Raw genomic sequence first — 20,667 nt, 5'->3', positions numbered from 1 at the left:
ATTTGCTGATCAGGTAATATGATCAATAATGTCAACTCATTTAGTCAAACAACATTCTCGGCAAAAAAGAACCTTCCTGCCAAACGAACATTGCAGCCGAATAACATTTTCGATCAAATAATTTTTTGGATTTTTCTTCGACCGAATGGAACTGACTGAACTACTTTTACGGCCATATTCTCATTTCGGCCAAATGACATTTTCGGCGAGATGGGTGTCAGCCCAATTATGTATTAGGCCTTAATTTATTAAATTTATTTAAAAAAAATAAATTAAATATTTGATATTAATTGGCTGAATAAAACGTTGAGCCTAAAATCGTCTAGATGGGAGGTACCGTTGCGTAGTTGGAAACAGGTTCGCCTCACAAGCGGATGGTCATGGGGTCGATTCCCAGCCCCTTGTCACGAATGATTCCCAGACTCACGATGAGTTGGACTGGCAACGACAAAAATAATGAGCAATGGAAATCTGAAAATAAATTCGGTGTGGATTCTTTACAGCACAATACCACAGTTGATTTTGGCACAGTGCGTAATAAAGAAAGGAATAAGCAGTGATGATGCCTTTTTCGTGTATCATAAAATATATTGAAAAAATCACATTAAAAAGGTCAAAAAAGCTCTTCAGGGGAACAGATAAGATCTTTTCGATAATTTTGCATTTTTTTTGCATAAATTAAAATGCATTGCTACCAAGGAATGTAAAATAACAACATTGCCAGTGACAACGACATTATCCTCTCTTGCAAATGTTGGGACAAACTCAACTCGCAATAAGCGTTTGTCCCAAACTGCAACAGAATAGGACAATTATCGCCTGCCACGCATTTTGAGAAGTAGTCGGTTTCCGATGATGTTTTTGGTTACATTAGTATCGGTTATCATAGATTAGATATAAACTTAACCATCTGTTGACATGATTTGCGTTTTACTTCTAAAATAAACAAGTTATCGCAGTTTGAAAAGTTCACAACAATTACCTCTCCATGTTTGTTGCAAATAAAATGGAACGCAACAATGTCTTTATCCTCTGCAGATGGGGACAAAGAGTTATCGCTATTCTCTTTTGTTGCTTTTTTTTACATTTTTCAGCTACAATTACATTCCTTGATTGCTACTATTTTCGAAAAAAAATGGTTTTGAAATAATGATTTTTGAATAATTCCGAAATGCAATGTCCGATCAGGCCAATTTTCAATAGCATTCCCCGTCGAATGCAACTTGTTGCGAGTAAGTCGGATAATGGTAAGTCCCAAAAAAGTGTGTCTACCGAATGATCCAGGTAGGTGCGCCCAGTCGGTCAAGTTTTTCGATCGCTAGTGCATGAGACACCTTGTCAAACGCTTTTGAAAAGTCGAAACAAAAAGCATCGACCTGGCTACGATTCTCCAATTCGCTTAGAACTGTGTGCGTAAACACCATTAGGTTGGATGTCGTCGAGCGTCGAGCGAGTTGAATATCGTCATGAACCCATGTTGATGTTCGGAAATGATGGACTGTACTGCTGGGTATAACACGCCATGCAAAAGACTTTCAAAACTTTGGCAAAACAGTTCAAGGTGGATATCGGACGGTAGTTCTCTACACTATGTATGTTGCCGGATTTGTAGACGGGAACGATTGAAGCAAGCTTCCAAGCATCCGGGAAAACACAATCGCTTATAGATCGATTGAAAATTGAAGCAACGGGCAATGCCAGTGATGAAGCACATTGTTTGATGAAGGTGGGCGGTAAGCGATCGGGTCATTTGAGTCGGGTCGATTGAGTCATGATTCATAACCTGATTCCAGTCCAGGGCAGCAATCCGTGCATTGACGATTTTGGTAATCACAGCTGTGGAAGTTGTAGTCGACTCTAGGTACAGTAGGTACAGATCTTTTATCGCGAAAATGGACGTCGACGGGTAATCGACCTATGATGGGGGTCAATTTTAAGAAGAGCAGATGGAGACTCGAAGAGATCAATGATATATGAATCACTTACGAACACCAAGTCAAGAAGTTTACAGTTCACGCTCAGAAGATCGTTTATCTGGTGCAATCCAGAGGATAACAAGGTCTCAGATAGGGAAAGTTCCTGTTCAGTTGACACGTTTATAGGCAGGTATCCGTTAACTTCATCATCGAAATGCCAGACTAGATTTGGTAGATTATAATCTCCGAGATAAACGATAACGTCACAGTGATCGGCATAATTCAGTATCTGGCTAATAGAATCCGCGTGTTTCGTATAGATATCAGGGCAACTGTTTGGGCGAATGTAGATGCAGCTTACGCAGGTCAAGAATTGAGGCAGCATAATGCGGACGGGGCTTGTTCTAGACAATCGCAATCGACGAGGTTCACCGAAATGCACTGCAGTTCCGACTTGACAGCTATTAGCACGCCGCCGCTTCTATGGGGGTTACTTGTAGAAGGATTACGATCGCATCGGTAAATAGCATAATTACTGGCCAATTCAGAGGAAGCGATGTCACAATGGAGTCATGTTTCTGTCATAACAACTATGTCAAGATCACAATCGAGTAACGACAGAAGCAGAGTATTCGTTTCTGCTCTCAAATCACCAAACGGTCTGGTATTCATACTCTCAGTAGAAAAGAAGCTGGTCGATTCGGTTCCGATGAGGGCAATGCAACCCAGGCTGAAGTGTCTGAGACAATCACTGGGAACGGAATCGTTTTCGTGATGGTTGTTATTGCTGGATCTGTTCAAATGTTGAGAAACTTCTAGACTAGGGTCGATTCTCTGAAGGGTGCAGCACTTTTGATTTCTATTCTTGATTGACACTAACCTTGAAGGAGATGAACGATAACGTCGATAATGGTTGTCCTTTTGGTATTAGCGACGCTAGCCTGGTGCTTTAACCAACTAAGCTACGAAGGACCTCCGTCGGCCGTCGCAATCTAGCGGCTACTGAATGAGCTCCAGATTTCCAAATTGGACGCATAGTCAAATCACTCGCAATCTATTTCTCAAACCAACACTTCCACATGTGTATAGTACACGTTCACATTAGAGGAGCGTGAGTATTTAGAATGTCTGGCGGCTACACACATTCTTCATCAGCAACTGTACGATCAAGTGGTCGGGGTTCAGCCAAATCGCACCAAGCGCCAAAGAAAAATTACCGATTTTTCGGCTAAAACTTTCATTTAGCAGATTTAATTGATCGCAAATCGTATCGGATATCCCTTAACGCCATAACTGAGGATATCCTTTTGCAAATTTACGCTTAAATTGATATGAAACTATTTCCGTTGTCCTTGTACGATCAAAATATCACAAGTCAGTCAAAAAGCCGCTTGGTGCGGTTTGGCTGAACCCCGACCAAGTGAGGTTGTGTGAGCTATTTTCCAGTCGGTCGTCAAGCTCAGACCCGACCGCATTGCGGCAAGAGCACGCAACTCAGGTGACATGATTGCCGGATAAAGCATATTGAACCCGCCTTGAATTTCAATCCGCAGTTCAGTGATCAGGCTATCATGCTATCCTTGACCACTGTCTTCAAATCGTCAATAAGTTTTTGGTACACATCATTAGCTTCTTTGGTAGCGAAATTCATCGAATTCAAGGTATTTTTGAAGCGAGCGTTCCCCATGATTTCACGACCATCCTTTGAACATCCAGTAAGTAGCAGAGTTTCGGCATGAACGGCATTTTCGGCCAAATAACCTATTCGGCTGAATGACTAGGTTCGATTGAACGACATTTTCGTCCGTATGTCCATTTCAGGCCAATGAATATCGGCATAGCATTTTTTTTTCGGTCATATGACAAATATGTCAAATAATTTTCAGCCAAACGGTCTTTCCAAGTTGAACATTTTATTTCAACGAAACTTTCCTTCCTTCAACGGTAAATATTTCGGAAACTTCTTCGGGAATTCTATAGTTTTTCTACATGAAGTTATTCCAAATAGTTCTTCGGAAATTCCTTAGGAAATTTTCCGGAATAATCAATTAAATTATTTGTAGTTTCCACCGAAAATTGTTTCAAATTTTTCACGGAAATTTAATCGGGATCTCAATGGGTATATTTTCGGAGCTGCGAAGGGTTTTTTTCGGATTTCAACGAGAACGTCTTTGGAGTTTCCACTGACAGCTCTTCTTAGTTCTTACGGAAATCTTTTCGAAATTTCAACGAGAAATTTCAAGGCAAACCTTTGGCATTTCCACGAAAAACTCTTTTGAGTTTGGAATGCTTTGGGATATCAATTAGGACAATCAAACGGTTTACCGGAAATTCCAGGAAAATTCTGCGGACTTTTTCAAATTTGAATTTGAAATTTGAAAACTTCTGGAAGAATAATTAAATTAATGTTCGGTGGAATGAACTATTGAGAAATCGACTGTACATTTTTATTTCGATTTTAAGGACAGCTACGCAGTCTTGAATTATTGAAATAAGATGTATATTTATCCGACGTTTCGACACGGGGACGGTGTCTTCATTAGGGGGAAAATACGGTGTTTGTTCCTAGTTCGGATAAATATACATCTTGTTTCAATCATTCAAGACTGCATAGTGGTCCTTAAAATCGAAATTCAGTGGAATTTCTTTGGGAAGGATTCCTGAAGGAACTTTCAAAGAATTCCTGAACCATTTTTGGAAGGACTTCTTGCGGAAATTTTGGAAAAAAAAAACACTTCAAGGAGTGTCCGTGTTCATTTCTGAGGGAATGTGCATGAGATTTTGTGATTGAATTCGCAAATGAATTTCAGTAAAAATTTCTGGAAAAAAATCTGAAGGAATTCCCAGAAGAATTCTCAGAGGGTGGATGGGTGATGGGTTGAGGAAGTTTTAGTTGAATTCCTAAAATAACTTCCCGAGAATTTCATTGAAGATCTTTCGAAAGAATATCGGGTCGATTTCCCGGATGAATACCTAAAGGAACTTCAAAGGATTCCGGCAGGAACTTCACTCCAAGTAACATTTTTAGTTCTATAACATTCATAAAAACCATTTTTGCTCTATAAGAATTCGATAAAACCAGTATAAAACCACAAATGTATGTACTAGGGAATGAACCTCTGGGGAACTGGGGGATCTTCTGGAAGAATTTCTAGAAGAACTTCCGGATCAATGATTCGATGAACTTTTGAAGGAATTTCTGAAGGTACTTACGGAGGATACGATACGTTCAGGATAGACAGAACAGCATGTTGCAACTAGCAAGGAATATGAAGGAAGTTGCCAGTACTCTTCCAGTGACGTTGTATGAAAAAGGAACCTTTTTCTGTGTACGCATTCTTATACGATGGGATGGAGAATTCGCTGGTTTATGAGCAAGTAGTGCTAAAAGTGGTCGGTGGGCCTAAAACAATAGAACAAAGGCGCCAAACTATTAAAAATTGAATATCGCCAGGCACTGTTGAAAGTCGGTAAATCAGCCAATCCCGTAAGTGTTTCCCAAACACAGACATCAAAATCGTTTTGTTTTGCATGACCAGCATTTAATGAAAATAAAAGGTTTGATAATTTTATTTGATTGTTTCTCATGAATGCTGTCAGTAATTAGAAAGGCGCATTTAACTCAAGATAAGTTTCAGCAGAGACGAGTTTTCTTCAAAGTGAAAATCTGGCAGCAGTAGGGCACTGCATGGACGTATCTTTATCGTTATTCGTGAAAAGCAGAGTCAGTTTCGACAGTTAATGTCCATTTTGTTTTCTAATTTCCAGTGTTTCAAGAGCATCCTTTTACTCTCAGATTGAAACAAGCATGCTTTGAAATAATCCTTATTTTCAAAATTATTTCAAATCCTTATTTTTTCTAATCTCAGCATGCACGATTGATGCCCGGATTCAATCCTAGATATAAATCTTTGGAAAACTGTCTTGCTCAATTAAGAGTCCAAATAAACTGAAAATGCACATACATTATAGGTATGGTTTATATAAGTAGTGAAGTCGGAATTTGAAAGATATCTTTGATGATTTTATTAAAATACTGAAGAAGACGAGAAATCTGTATCTATATTCCATGGTGGAATTCAAAGGATGCAGAGCTCTATAGAGATGAGGAACCTGATAATACTTTGTAAAACCTAACAATGATATAAAAAACCGTTCAAGAAGGATTAGTGGAACCATCAACATCATGGTATTTCTGGGAGAGAACGTATTAAATGTTGGTTGGGCGTGACTGAACTGAACCATCTAATCGTCCACTGTACTGAAGCTCAACTCCCCGTGGAAGGGCTTCTGTTTTTCTTTCATTTAGCCAGAAACGAAATGTTGACAAAAATTTTCAAAATTGTCAAGATTGTCAAAAAATACCGAAGATTTTTTTTTCAATAGTTTTTAATATTTTGAAATTAAGCTCTGTGTGGAAGAAACTGCTATGCAAATGGCTATTTTTAGAGAAATCGAAAAATCATAGATCCTGCCACCATCCATATGAACTGATTTAGGGGCCGTTCGAAAATAACATCCTTAGTTTGAAGGGGGAAGGGGTTCAAGATATAGTGACAGTACATACGGGGGGAAAGGGGTTGAAATATCTCAAAAAGTAGTGGACGTCATATCATCACCCTTATAGCAGTTAAGCTATAGAAGGCCTATTGCAAACGGCTGGCGTTGGTTGAAAAAAAAAGTTAATCACTGAACTGATATCAAATAAGAACAGTGCATTCTTTGGTTCTTCAACTATGTTTTTTGATACTTCTTGTTATGGGTTACGATAATAGCATTGTGATAAATGAAACTAAAGAATTATGTCAATAAAACAAAATTATTTATCATATTTATTCTATAAAACAAATGATTGGTATTATTAATTTTTTGGATTATCACTAAATGAGGAGTGATTTTGGATATTGTTATCGTCGATTGGGTTGTGGATTATCGATCGATTCAGCTCCTCAAAATGCCCATGGTAAGGAGAACATTAAAGAATACAGCACTGTGCAGGATTGCTGGTAAACTATCTTATATGTCTTGCGACCTCATCTGCCATGAATAATGATTGTGAAATGCAATAACATATTTTGCACATACAAAATTGACCTGGGTGAAAAACCTTGATTGACACTTCAGTGAAATAGAATTACTGAATAATGTCAAATAGATTACTAGATTGGGATTGTACAAAAAGCATCAAATGTTTTGGGATTAAATCCCAGGATTCAATCCTCCCATACAAAGTGGTAAAATACAATGCATGCCTGGATTGGGATCGTTTGCGTGATTGGGATTGATCTCTCTACCATTTTTCGAATCTCAGCAGCTCCCAGAGTGTGATTTTTTGAAGACTGCTAATTTCAATTCAGCGAGAAAGAGATGAAGCTCGTCCGAGCCGTGCACTGGTTCATAAACGCTCGTCGGAATTAAACGCTGCAAAAATTATTCGCATGAATGGCGTCAGTAGCAGTTAGAAATTTTCTCTCAAGATTTTGAACATTGATATTGAAAATAAAGGCTCTTAAAAACCACGGCATACAAAAAACAAGGTAGGCTCAGCACGTATGTAATCAGTTTGCATCGAAACGACGCTCTACAGTCTCAGCATGCTTACTTTTGAACTTTTGAACTTACTTTTGAACGCTTTGTTCGCGAGTACGGGCAGAGCAAAGTCAAAATAGGGCAATATACAGTGCGGGACCGAAATCCGTACAGCACCGAAATCCGTCCACCTCATGAGATATCAATCAATTGAAGGTGGTTAAAGGTAAATAATGTAGAAATTGTTTATCTTGTCTTGTTCAGATACTTGGCAGTAAGCTTTCAGGACATAGAAATGGAAAGAAGGCTTTGAACATAAAGCAACAAAAATCAAAAAACAAATCGCCTCCCACCAAACGCGGAGTTTTTGCCGCCATTTTGTTTTCGAGTAGAGCATTATTGCACCAAAAGTAACTATGTTTCTTTGCTAATTGCGAATCATTACATAAGATAAGCGGAATACAAATCGAAGGGATCGCTTCTCAAGGTGCGTATCGAACTATTTACAGTGGTAGTTTAGTCAATCAGACTGTTTCAATTTAAATATTTAGTTAAAAAATAGCTGTACGGATTTTGATCCTTTGATTCGAAATCCGTCCATGGTGGACGGATTTCGAGTCAGGAGTAGTTGATTTTATTCATTATTTTATTATGTTTTTCGTAGTTTTCAATGAGTAAATGAGAAACACTTCAAAAGTAGAAGCCTTCATGATCCTATGTCAATGAAAAACGTTTTATTTACATTCGATTTATATATTCTAATGACTTTTTCATAAACTAAGGTGCTTAAGTGTACGGATTTCGATGTCCCACGGTAATGTGTTCTTGCGGGAACATCCGTGATAAACATGTTCCGAAGCTGTTTTATGACTTTTGGCAAATTAACCCGAATGACTCGCACAGCTCTACGTACACTTTTTGCAATTTTGCACCACCTCTGCCATAAGGCGAGGAAATTTCCGACATATTAACTTCGAGTGCTATTTGATAACAAGTACTGCATATCCCCTGCGCGATACATACATAAAACACGGAAATACACGATTTTATTTGTAGAAATTAACATTTAAAAGTCTGACCAAATTCGCCCTATAGTTGACGCCCCATTTGATTTGACACGCTGCAAAAAAAAAATATTCGCATGGATGGCTTCAGTTCCGATTTGACTCAAGTCCGGCACATGATTCGTATTCCGAACACTCAGGGGTGACATTGCGCACCTCGAATCGAAACGAGCAAACCATGCAAACTGTCATATGAAAGAGCTGTCGAAAGGAGATGCGCAATGAGGCCGCAGGTTTTAGCGCCTTGACACTATCATTTCCTTCGGTTTTTCGTACGGAGGACCAAGATTGCGAACAAGTTCGATATCCTATGGAAAGAAGCGCGCGAATAAGTTTGAAATTGCTATTTAAATGCAAGGGTTCGGAATATTATTCGTGTTCGAGGATTCAGTCAAAACGGCAGCAGTGAAATAAAAATTCTCTAAATATTCTGATTTTGGTTTTGTTGCTGTTAGTGGTTGAGAAAAAAAAATCTTAAAAATAAATCGGTTCTTTTCAGGGCCACCATTTTATACAAGAGGAAATTGATTTGAGAAAAATGTTCGGCATGGTAACGGTCCCAACAGCTTTTCATCAGCCTTAGTAAACATATATTGAACACTAGCGAAAGAAACCCAGCTTTGCCCGGGTGTTGCAAATGTCACAATGAACTATTTGCAGCACGACACTCTAGATCAATTTCAGTGCGTTTTTTTAATTTCCTTAACGTCTCACCCAAAGTTTTATTTTTATTGTCTTTATTAAGAAGACTTTCAGCCCTAGGCTGGCTCGTCTCCGAAAATCACCCAATGTTGTATTCTACTGATTTTTTCCTTTCTTCATGAAATTCACCAGCTTTGTGTATATACAAACCTTACGGATCCCAAGACAAATCGATCAGGAATTTTGTAAATCGGTCGACCCGTTCGTTAGTCAAATCGTCGGGGAGGAAACCTAAACTTTTTTCTATTAATATAGATTTCATATTTGAATACTTTACACTTTACGTAATCCTACTTCCAATTTGCGGTCGTGTCTCGGATATAACCCTCTACTTTTTTCTAATCACAGCAAGCGACAAATAAGGTGTTTGGAAACAGGGAGAAATAGGGAGATTGATCCAGAGAGGCTGCTTGAGAAATTGATACGGTGGACGGATACACTTATTTTGTTGTTTGGATCAGATTAGCATTCCGCGTTGTTATTTTCAACATCGTTCACGAAAAGGATCGAAAGCTGCAAGAATATTACGGAGAAAAAGAAAAATTTGGATGGCTCCGCGGAAATAACGCGCAGAGGTAAATCCCCGCATAGAACAAATCGTACATAGTGTGCGATGACTTGATTTCAAATATCAACATAATTCAACTGTCATAGTGCATAAAAATTGAATCTGCAATGGCTTAGCGTTTATGGCAGCTAACCATCAATGAAACCTATCGATGTCATGCCGGATTTGAAAGAACGTTAGCGTATAGTTTCATGTCATCAAACTTTCATGTGTCCGTGATTATTGGTTTTACATAGGGCTTATGAGATCTGCGCAAACCTTCTATCTCGCAGGGGGCGTTGAGTCTGGTCTATCGTGTCACCCACCTAACCCCAGGATTTGAGATAGTGCGATCTGAGCACGCTCGCTTGGTAGGGTATATTTGATTATATATGCAGATTTTCATGGACGTTCAACAAGGTTCATCAGTCCGAGTTCTGCCCCGGTCGAGTATAGACGCTTACTGGCAATTAATTAAACCAACTACCGCGATCGCGAAAGTATCATATTACCCCCGACCGAGACCGCGAAAGTGTCGAATCACCAATTACTAGTGCCGTCGACCGAAGCGTAAACAACATACATAGGGCTCTGAACTTGAATAAACCCTGCGCCACCGGCGACACCAACTTGCCGGATGAGTGCATCCAATTTCCCCCGACTCTCTGGGGGAAACCCCAGAGAAATGATAATGGTGATGGAAAGGATGGAAGAGGATAAAAATTTCCACGGAGTTTCCCCGATACTTGTGGAAAAAACAATCCAAAGTTACTGTGGAAGCGGAACCAGCGCAAAGAAAACGAAGGATGGAAAAATTCTAGTGACGGTGAGGAACGAACACCAGGCAAAAACCTGGCTAAAATTGAAAAATTGTGTGACGAAATTACCGTCAAAGTGTACGAGCACAAAACTTTAAATTCGAGCAAAGTAGTGATAGTCTGCCGAGACTTGAAGGAAGTGAGTGACGACGAGCTTCTGGAAAACCTATCCTCCCAAAGAGTTACGGAAGTCAAACAGTTGATGAAAATGCGCGATAATGTTAAAACTCCGATAGGAGTTTTCGTACTTACGCTTAAAGGAAAAACGCCCCCAAGGAAGTTAAAATTGGATGCACTATGCTGGAAACAAAACCATATGGTATCCAAATCCGATGCGTTGCTTTAAGTGCCTAAAGTTTGGCCACATTGGAAGAAACTGTTCAAGTGAGAAAAAGTGCGGGAAATGTGGAAATAACTATCATGAAGAATGTGAAAACCGAGAAAAGTGTATAAATTGTGGAAACGAGCACGGAGCGTTCTTTAATGGATGCCCCGTCTTAAAAAGAGAAAAGGAAATAATAAAAATCAAAGTGGAAACTTGTCTTTCTGGGAAGCCAGAAAAATGATAGAAGATCAAAGCTCGAATACTTACGCCGACCAAGTAAAACAATTAAACGAAGAAAAGAATACCCTTGAAGAAAAGATCAGAGCTGACATCAAAAATCAGTTCGAAGTGAAGCTGAAGGAATACAAAGAAGAAATCAAAAAGTCACAAATGAAAACGAGAAAAGATGGAATCCATGGAGGAAAAATACAAAGCACTGAACCACAAATTCGAACATCTGGTATCAGTCTACAAAGAGGAGAAAACAAGAAGGAAAGCAGCCGAGAACGAACTTGAAAGTCTGAAAAGGACAACAGTAAACTACAAGCAACATTAAATTTGTACGCACCCTCCCATAGCGGACAGAAGAACCCAACTAAGCACACAAGAAGTCAAGAGAAGCAGCCAAGTTCACCTCCAAGGAAAAAGGAAACAAAATGAAAGCAGTTACCGAAGAAGTAGGATATATTTCCACAGACCCAGAAAATAGCTCAGATGACGGAAACGAGAAAATGAAATCCTAGAAAATAATAGCAAAACCAAAAAGCATTACAAAATAGCACAAACAACACAAGACCACTCAAGTACAATCAGCAGTGAACACCATATAATTTCATGGAATGTAAGAGGCTTAAGAGGAAGAAGGCCTGACCTCAACATCCTTGCAAGCACTTACAATACAATAGCTATTTGCCTTCAAGAAACTATGTGCCAAAATGACAACCAATCAGAAATCAGAGGATATTCAACATACCATCGTCCAAGAACAAATGGAGCAAGAGCAGCAGGCGGTGTAATAATCGCAGTAAAAACGACATCGATAGTCAAATCATAGCTATTGATACAGATCTAGAAGCAATGACAGTTAACATCGGAGCACCACTGAACGCAAACTTACTAAACGTATACCTCCCTCCGGGGGAACAGATCACAAAAGAGGATATTATGGCTTTAATAGAACAAATTCCTGAACCTTTCATCCTGGTAGGTGACATAAATGCCCATCATCCCTTATGGGGATCGGAAAATATCAGCACTAGAGGTACAACAATAGAATCAATAATAAACGAAAAGAACCTGCTAGTTCTGAACAACGGTGAGAAAACCTACATAAACAGCGGCACAGGAATCGGATCTTGCATCGACATTTGCCTCTGCTCTAATCAACTAGCGGGAATATTGGAACTTACCGTCTGTGAGGATTCACACGGAAGTGATCATATTCCACTAATTATGTCGACACCGTCAAAATCGCCAGCAAGTGATCGTATTCCAAGATGGAAAATAGAAGATGCGGATTGGGAAAAATTCCAAAATAACATTAACATTGAGACGAAAAATGATGTCATCGATCAAGTAGAAGAAATAACTAAACAAATAATAATAGCAGCAGAACAATCAATTCCAAAAACTAAACCAACAATTGCTGGAAAACGTGTGCCATGGTGGAGCAAAGAAGTAGCCACAGCTGTGAAAACTAGAAGAAAAGCTCTACGTAAACTTAAAAATAACAAGAACAAACCTCCAAGCCCGCAACTAATATACGAATATCAAGACGCCAATGACAGAGCACAAAAATCATCACAGAAGCAAAAACTAGCTCTTGGAAAGAATTCGTCAGCAAATTCAACGTTCATACTCCGGCCAAAGAGATGTGGAGCAATTTTAGGAAAATTCAGGAAAATACCAATCATCAGCTATTAGAGAAATCAACTTTAACGGCCAACGCATGAATACAAACATTGAAATAGCAAACAGCCTAGCTGACCACTTTGGAAAAATATCAAGCGATAAAGAGTACAATCAAAACTTTATACCATTGAAGAACAGGATCGAGCAAACACCTCTCGAAATAAGAAATGAGGATACAGCAGAGTACAACGCACCATTCTCCAAAAACGAACTAGCGGAGGCAATGGAAGGATTAAAAGGGTCATCTCCTGGTCCAGACAACATACACTATGCCATGATCACTCATTTGCCAGTAGAATATAAGAACCTCTTGCTGAAAACATACAACTGGTTGTGGAATGAATCCATGTATCCAGTTAGTTGGACCAAATCATTCGTAGTACCTATTTACAAAGGAAAAGGGAAAGAAACAACCCTGGAAACTATAGACCTATTTACCTAAACAGTTGTCTTGGAAAGCTCATGGAAAGAATGATCAACAACAGGCTAATGTTCATCTTAGAAGAAAAGAATCTAATCAATCAACACCAGTATGCCTTTAGGAAAGGTAGATCTACTACCGATTATCTGGGCCATTTCGACAACATCGTGAGAGAAGCAATGCATAAAAAGCGGCTAACACAAGCAGTTTTTCTGGATATTAAAAAGCCTACGACACAACCTGGCGCAGATTAGTTCTGAATAGAATAAGCGAATGGAAAATAGGAGGAAACCTCATCAAATATCTTCAACAAATGCTGATGAAAAGGAGCTTCAAAGTTAAGGTAAACGGCACATACTCCCGCGACACGCTAATGGAAAATGGTTTGTGTCAAGGATCAGTTATAAGCGTGACCCTGTTCTTGATAGCTATAGACACCATATGCTCAGACCTACCACCAAACGTCCAAGTCTTACTTTATGCAGATGACGTAGTTTTAATCTCCAGCGACAGCAACCAGAAGAAATTAGCTAAAAACCTGCAACTTGCTTTGACACAAATTGAAGCTTGGGAAACCCAAACTGGATTCAAGATCTCTGCCGAAAAATGTGCAACAGTAGTATTCAAAAAAGCGAGATCAAAAACAAAGCCAACGTAAACCTTAAAATTAACAACGACATAATACCGTACAAGCTCAGTCATAAATGTCTTGGAGTAACACTAGACCAACACCTAACATTCAAAATACACATCGAAGAAATAAAGGCAGCATGCCAGCAAAGAATACAGTTTTTACGTTGCACAACCACCAAACAATGGGGTGCAGACCGGCAAACTTTATCAAAAATATACAAATCAGCTGTACTAGAGAAAATGCTGTACGGCGCGCCAATCATCTCCTCAACCTGTGAATCTACAATGAAGCAGCTAGAGAGCATACATAACCAAGGACTGCGAATAATAACAGGAGCTTTTCAAACCAGCCCAATAGAAAGCCTACAAGCCGAATCGGGTATACCAAGTCTTAGAAGTTTCTTCAGTCAAAGACTCGCCAGCTTCGCAACAAAGCAAACAAACAATGAACAGGCTTTCACAAATAGTGCAACAGACGAAGAGAATAACAACAGCTCAGGAGAATTGTGGACCCAAGGCCCAGCATCAGAGCCAAACAATATCATAACAAGAAGCAAGAGTATTATCGAAAATATTGGAATTCCTCTACCACCAAGCAAATCCCTAAATATACCAAAAACTCCGCCATGGGTAAGAAAAGACATTCTAATAGACAAAACAATGATGTCCGCTAGTAGAAACAGGAAAACCCAAATGAACTTAAAAACTGTTTGCTGAAAGAATCCACACCAAATATAAGTTCTGCAAGCTGATATACACGGACGGATCAAAAACGACTCTAAAACGGGATACAGCATAGTAACCGACGAAGGAATCATACGCAAGCGAACCCATAGTCTACTCAGTATTTATAGTGTGGAGAGCCTTGCAATAATAGAGGCCCTAAACTGGATTTCAAACCAGGAAAGAGTAGGCGCATATATTATTTGCACCGATTCTTTAAGTGTTGTCACATCACTAGAAAAGAAGAAAATCAGAACCAGCTTGAAAGACGAGATAGTTCATCTGTACACCAACATAGGGAAGAAAGGTACATCGGTAACATTCATGTGGGTCCCTAGTCACATAGGCATCCCAGGAAATGAGAAAGCGGACAAAGAAGCAAAGAATGCGCTAGAGATGAGCACAATTACGCGGAAAACAGTTGATCACCGCGAAATAAAAACCATCATTAAAAATAGTATGACTAAAAATGGGAATCCGAATGGAATTCAACACCCCACAACAAACTTAGAGAGATAAAAATACTACCAAACCATTCAAAGAGGCGCTAACAGGAAATCGCAAAGAAGATGTCATACTCAGCAGACTACGAATAGGCCACACCTGGCTAACACATGCATACTTACTGGAAAAGGAAGACCCACCAAAGTGCGTAAAATGTAACCACCCACTCACCATTAAACACATTATCGTTCAGTGCCCTGGATACGACGACGCAAGAAAGAAAATCGGACTCCAACCAAACATGAGGGAAGCACTAGCCGACGACAACAGTCAATCAAAAAGAGTACTGGAGTTCTTTAAAGAAATATCGCTGATCGACGCGATTTGACCCCAAAGTGAAACCTTGAAGAAGAAGATGGAAACACCTTGATGAAGATGAAATCGCTGCAATAACTCTCAAGGAGAAAACGAACGATGTCATACAACGTAGTAATTTAAGCAGTGTCAATAAACTCTGTAAACTCTTGACAGACTCGAATAAAATTTTAAAGAGTCTATAATAATAATAAAAAAAAAAACAAGGCTCATTGTCAAACCCCATCACATTCTATAGGCAATCTCCACAACTCGCAGTGGCCAGGGTACGGGTTGTCAATCCCTTGGACATAATCCCTGCCGCCCCCTAAAATCCAAACATCTTATTTGTCATAGACTATGTGTTTTCTAATTGTTCATTCTCCACCGAATGATTAGGGACGATTTAGATATAGAAATGTCATAAATATTGATATAAACAAAACAATTTAGCGTTAGCTTCCTTTGATCATTAACCAGGAAAATATTCATTGCAAGCGCTTCCAGCTGAATTTTCCAGGTTTCCAAATTTTTCTTGCAATGCGTAATATTAGAGTGATTCTAAATTTTGACTTTTTCGCTTTCCTATGCTTCAATGATAATACTTGCGTTGGCTTTAACAGCTGTGTTCTTTGAGTAGACCTTGCATTGATTGTGATTTAACATTACTACAAGAGGTTATAAAAAATGTTGCGCCTTACTATAAGGATATAATAACCAATGAAATTCCATCGGGAGAATCTAACTTACATTCTAATGATTCGATTACAAGCATAGGAAATATCGTGAAATGTAACAAGTAAACACGAGAGTGACCATTACAGGAATATTTTAGGAGTCCATAATAGGGAAGAAGAACATCCCGTGATAAAACATAAAAATCAAATGGAGTGTCGACTAAAGAAGAGCAATTCCCTATGATGGGCCCCTCAAGGGGTTACTATAAGGCAAATTTCCATCCCATAGATCGCATCACTGAATCCAGATAAATAATCCTCTGTAACTAAAACAATATCCATGGAGTCGTTCAAAAATGATGTCACAGATTTTCGAGGGGGTATGGAAAACGTGACAGTGGAGGGAGGGGGAGTCTAGAGATCTCAAAAAGTAATGGACGTCATATTTGAATCGCCTCCCAATCGTAGTAGCGACGAAAGTTGGACTTTTTTCCATCCTATATGACTTCTAGTGGCCTCGAGAGTCGGATTAAGAACCCTTTCCTTCCTGTATGACATTGACAGTAATGGGCCAAACACAATTGATACGTTTGCGTGCGTTTTGACAGTTTTCTCATGGGAAAACTGTCAAAACGCACGCAAACGTATCAATTGTGTTTGGCCCATAAGGAAGTGGCCGGTCCCGTTATTAACTGGAGCTCCCAAACATGTACATTGAGAATGGGTAGCTATTCCCAAGCCCCATGCACTTGGTTCTCTGTACGGTTTCGCAAGCAACTACGAATTGTAGCTCATACTGGAACTAAAATTAAAATTTGCAATCTTGGAAGTGCGCAGTCTACTTTATTAAAATACTTTATCATTTGATTCACCCTCAATAAATTTCGAAATCCTTAGGTAAAGAGGCTGCACTCATAACAAAGAGATGAAGTGTCAAAATTGGAACAGCGCATTTGCTGTCAAATCGGTTGTTCCAATCGAGCACAAGGTTGTTAAAGGTAGGAGTATTGCGTCTCTTTGTTTTTAATCCAGGCTCGTTATGCTTAGGCATATGGATTTCTTATTTTCTTAGTCTTACACGAACAAATATAAACGAAATTCAAGCTTACTCACCTCTCTGTCCTTCGCCGACAGTTCTTCCGCCAATGTTTTCGGCGCTGTTCGACTTTCCGTTGCCACCGCTGCTGTTGCCGCCGCCGCATCCTTCAACTCACTACTTTCCTTTCCTTCGTTTCCGCTGCTTCCACTACTCTCGTTGTGACTATTGCTACCGTGCTGTGGGGCATTGTTGTTGCTGCTACAGCTTTTGCTATTCGCGCTATCGTCGTTACCGAAGGGTTGATTACTGCTACTGTTCACGCCCCCACTGCTGCCGTTGTTCCCATTCCCCATGTCCGGAGCGGGACTGACCCTGTTACCGAGACTACTGCTACAACTGTCACTCTTGTTAATGTTATTGTTATTGTTGTTGCTGCTGTTAATGTTGTTATTGTTTATACTGAACGATTTGGCGTCTTTCAGCATATCCAACCGCGCATCGATGCCATCCAGGCTTTGGGGTGGTTTGTCCGGACTGCAACCGGAATCCAACTTGAGTCTCCCGCTGATGCTGCCGGTGTCGGACAGCGGGGTCGTCGATGGGGACGGTGGCGTAACGCCATTCTGTTCGATGATCGTGGACGACGCCAGAGGCGACGAAACGTTGGTCGTGGTAGTGGCAGTTGCCGCTGTGGTGGTACCGCTCAGCAATCCATCCATACTGGACATCGTGGTGCTGTTGGGCGATAGTTTCTCCTTCTTTTCGGCTTGCTGCAAAGATAGAAGCAAATAATGGACAGGTTAGTATTTTTTATTTTTTTTTGCTCAAACCATAAATCCGATGCTTCATTTCAGATTTCATGGCCAAGCGGCATTCAATTTTTGGCGTGTTAAATTGAATTTTTACGATTGGAAATATGTGCGCACGGCGACGACCATTTAGGTAAACATAACCTAAAAGCAAAAAGAAACAGGTCTGTCTGTACTCGTTACGTGAGGGAAAAAATCAAGACGTGCGAGGCTAATTAACTGCGGCAGTGACTGGGCTATGATTCGATGATCTAACGTAATGGACCCGCAAGATCCATTATCGAGATGCACCCGAAATAGCAAATGGGCTAATAAAATTGTTATTGTTTCCAACGTAATTGACGGCAATGGGGTCAACCAATATGGCGGCGCAGAGCGGGCGACATTAAAAGACGCATCGCTTCATACCTGGCTGCTGCTATTTCATTCACTGAATCGATGCAGATCGGCACCAATCTTGATCATCATTAATGCATGCTTGTGGCGTCCTGTTGCTGCTAAAATAAATATCTCACAAGTCTGAGTCACAAATTTTCCGATCATTCACCGCACATCCCGCCTGGGAAAACATCATTAAAAACGAGATTTTGACAAGTTGTCGCCGGCTGCCCGGCGGTCGACGTTACCGACATTAAACGATTTCAAATTCCGATCGCAATCGGATGTAGAACAGTTGCTTCGGCATCGTCTTCCCATCAGTCGATCCCTCCCAGTGGGAAATCGAAACTGGCGGCTATAAATATGAGCCCCATCAAGTAGTTTGCTCGCCAACTACACCCATCTACAGCTTTTAAAACTAAATAAATAAACAGATCTACCCACAAGCCGTCGTCGCTCCCCAATACATCCATCCCGAAGGCGGATTTCGAATCGTTTGAAGATCGAACCGTGCCGCGCTAAAGTGACGGGATTCTTCGGAAACTCGCACTTTAATGATTCCTTCCTGTCGGAACCCCCGTAGCCAGCACCGAACCAATTTGGCCTGCCAATTTTTGACGCGTTACCGCGGCGGTGCATCCGACCATGTGTGCGAAACATAATCTAATTAGCTAGATAAATACCAGCAGAGTCCCATATACGTGATGAGCTGCAGATCATGGATTTCTTTTTGGTCACTTTGTCACCCCACTGACTGGCTGACTGACTAACCGGCTGCTTATAGTGCCAGTCAGTATGGGACAAAATTAGTGCCATGGCGCGGTGATTAATGCCGTAATTAATATTTTAATCCCATCTTTGAGAGGTGCACAACATGCCACGCAACACTGTATTCTCGTTACCTCGTAGTGTACCGCAATTTCGGGATCTATCACGTGGGCATAGCGATCGTTGTGGATGCCAGTCAGTGGCGCAACGGTGCCGTCTTCGTTGCTCAGCGCGCTGGCACTGGTTAGCTGACGTGTTGCAGTTGATTGACAAGGGCGCTTTCCATACCGAGCGGAAAACAACAGGGTTTTGTTTTCATCACGCACGGAGCCAATATAGCCAACGACGACGACCACTGAATCGATTCGGTATGCAACGCGACAACGACGGCGATGGACCGCCGGGCTAAAAGATCGACATGATGGACATTCGACAGCTGGACCCGAATATGAGAATGATATTCGGTAATGTAACTGAAACGAGCTGATTCTCGTTGGTTGGAGACGTACGGCGTCCGTTGAGCAGACAATGATCACCGCGTCCGTGAGAAGATGTCGAGCGAGTTTGACAGCTAGACAGATAGCAATCACGGGTTGTAAGAGCGTGAAAATATTGGCATCCAGTGTGACATGGGAATGTAATTATAGTCGTTGCCTTTTGTTCAATGGTGCCGGCCCGAACCAACGAAAATATAACGTGATTTGAATTACGAGTTTTGTCACGTTTCAGTAACGTTGCCGCAAACGTTATTAGTATTTCTTGAAAATAAGATTCGAATCACGGTGCATTTTTGCTATCCCACTGATTCACTAACGCGATTTTGATAGAATGTTCGGAGCTCATGAATGTTTTTTCAGGAATCTACGCTTATGTATTAAGTATTAACATATCGAATGTTCAGCCTAGAGATTTTTCAGTTAGACCACACAAAAGTTCTCGCTTCCTGGAATCTCCAGTAACCTTGCGAGCGAAGGCGTAGGCAATTCGGAGATGGCGAGTTTGATTCTCGGTCTGGTTTAGGATGTTTTCGGGTTGTAAACTTTCTCGACACCCTGGAAAAGCTTTCAATTAATAACTGAGGGAATGCTCATAGAATACTAATTTGAAACGTTCGACCACGCTCCAGTTGGAATGTAGAGCCAATGGAGAAGAAAAACTTCTGTTTCCTTAGTAGAGCCAAAGAAATTGGTGTTTTGATATTATCTATTATTCGAGGTCCATTTGATGCCGCTTCGAACACAGATCGATTTTTATGTTACGCTGGATGATTTGTCCATACGCAGGCTCCATCTCGGAATGAAGGCATCATGAGGTAGTTCGTGTCCCCCGGATATAGCCTCAAGGTGATCTCATCGTTTCACGACATGGGTCGAGGTAGGGGCAACCGATAAGAAGTATTTGTACAAAATAAATATTGTTATACGGAAGTAGCAGAGAAAGTCGGCCATGTTTGGGCAGCTGGAAATCGCATAGAAGAAGCGACAAAAGAATGACCAACTTCTTGCAAATTAAAAATAGCCGAAAATAAATGTTGAACCAAAGAACGATAATCCATCCAACTGCGACATGTAGAAAAATTTCGAACGAACTCCAAATGGAAAGCCAACTT

The 20,667-nt window shown here is 40.4% G+C and overlaps 1 protein-coding gene across 3 annotated transcripts in view; it reads right to left on the bottom strand.

Moving 5' to 3' along the window:
- The window catches only part of LOC134223105 (homeobox protein cut), a 716,360-nt gene that overhangs the window by 257,036 nt on the left and 438,657 nt on the right, over positions 1-20,667 (bottom strand). For all 3 annotated transcript variants that reach the window (XM_062702236.1, XM_062702237.1, XM_062702238.1), the window contains exon 2: positions 17,178-17,873. In XM_062702236.1, the coding sequence (XP_062558220.1) occupies positions 17,178-17,873 (696 nt within the window). The remainder of the gene's footprint in view (positions 1-17,177; positions 17,874-20,667) is intronic.

This window comes from Armigeres subalbatus, chromosome 3 (genome assembly GCF_024139115.2).
Source record: "Armigeres subalbatus isolate Guangzhou_Male chromosome 3, GZ_Asu_2, whole genome shotgun sequence".
NCBI lineage: Eukaryota > Metazoa > Arthropoda > Insecta > Diptera > Culicidae > Armigeres > Armigeres subalbatus.
The sequence above is the reverse complement of the archived record's forward strand: the minus strand, read 5'-3'. Positions and strand labels throughout refer to the sequence as shown.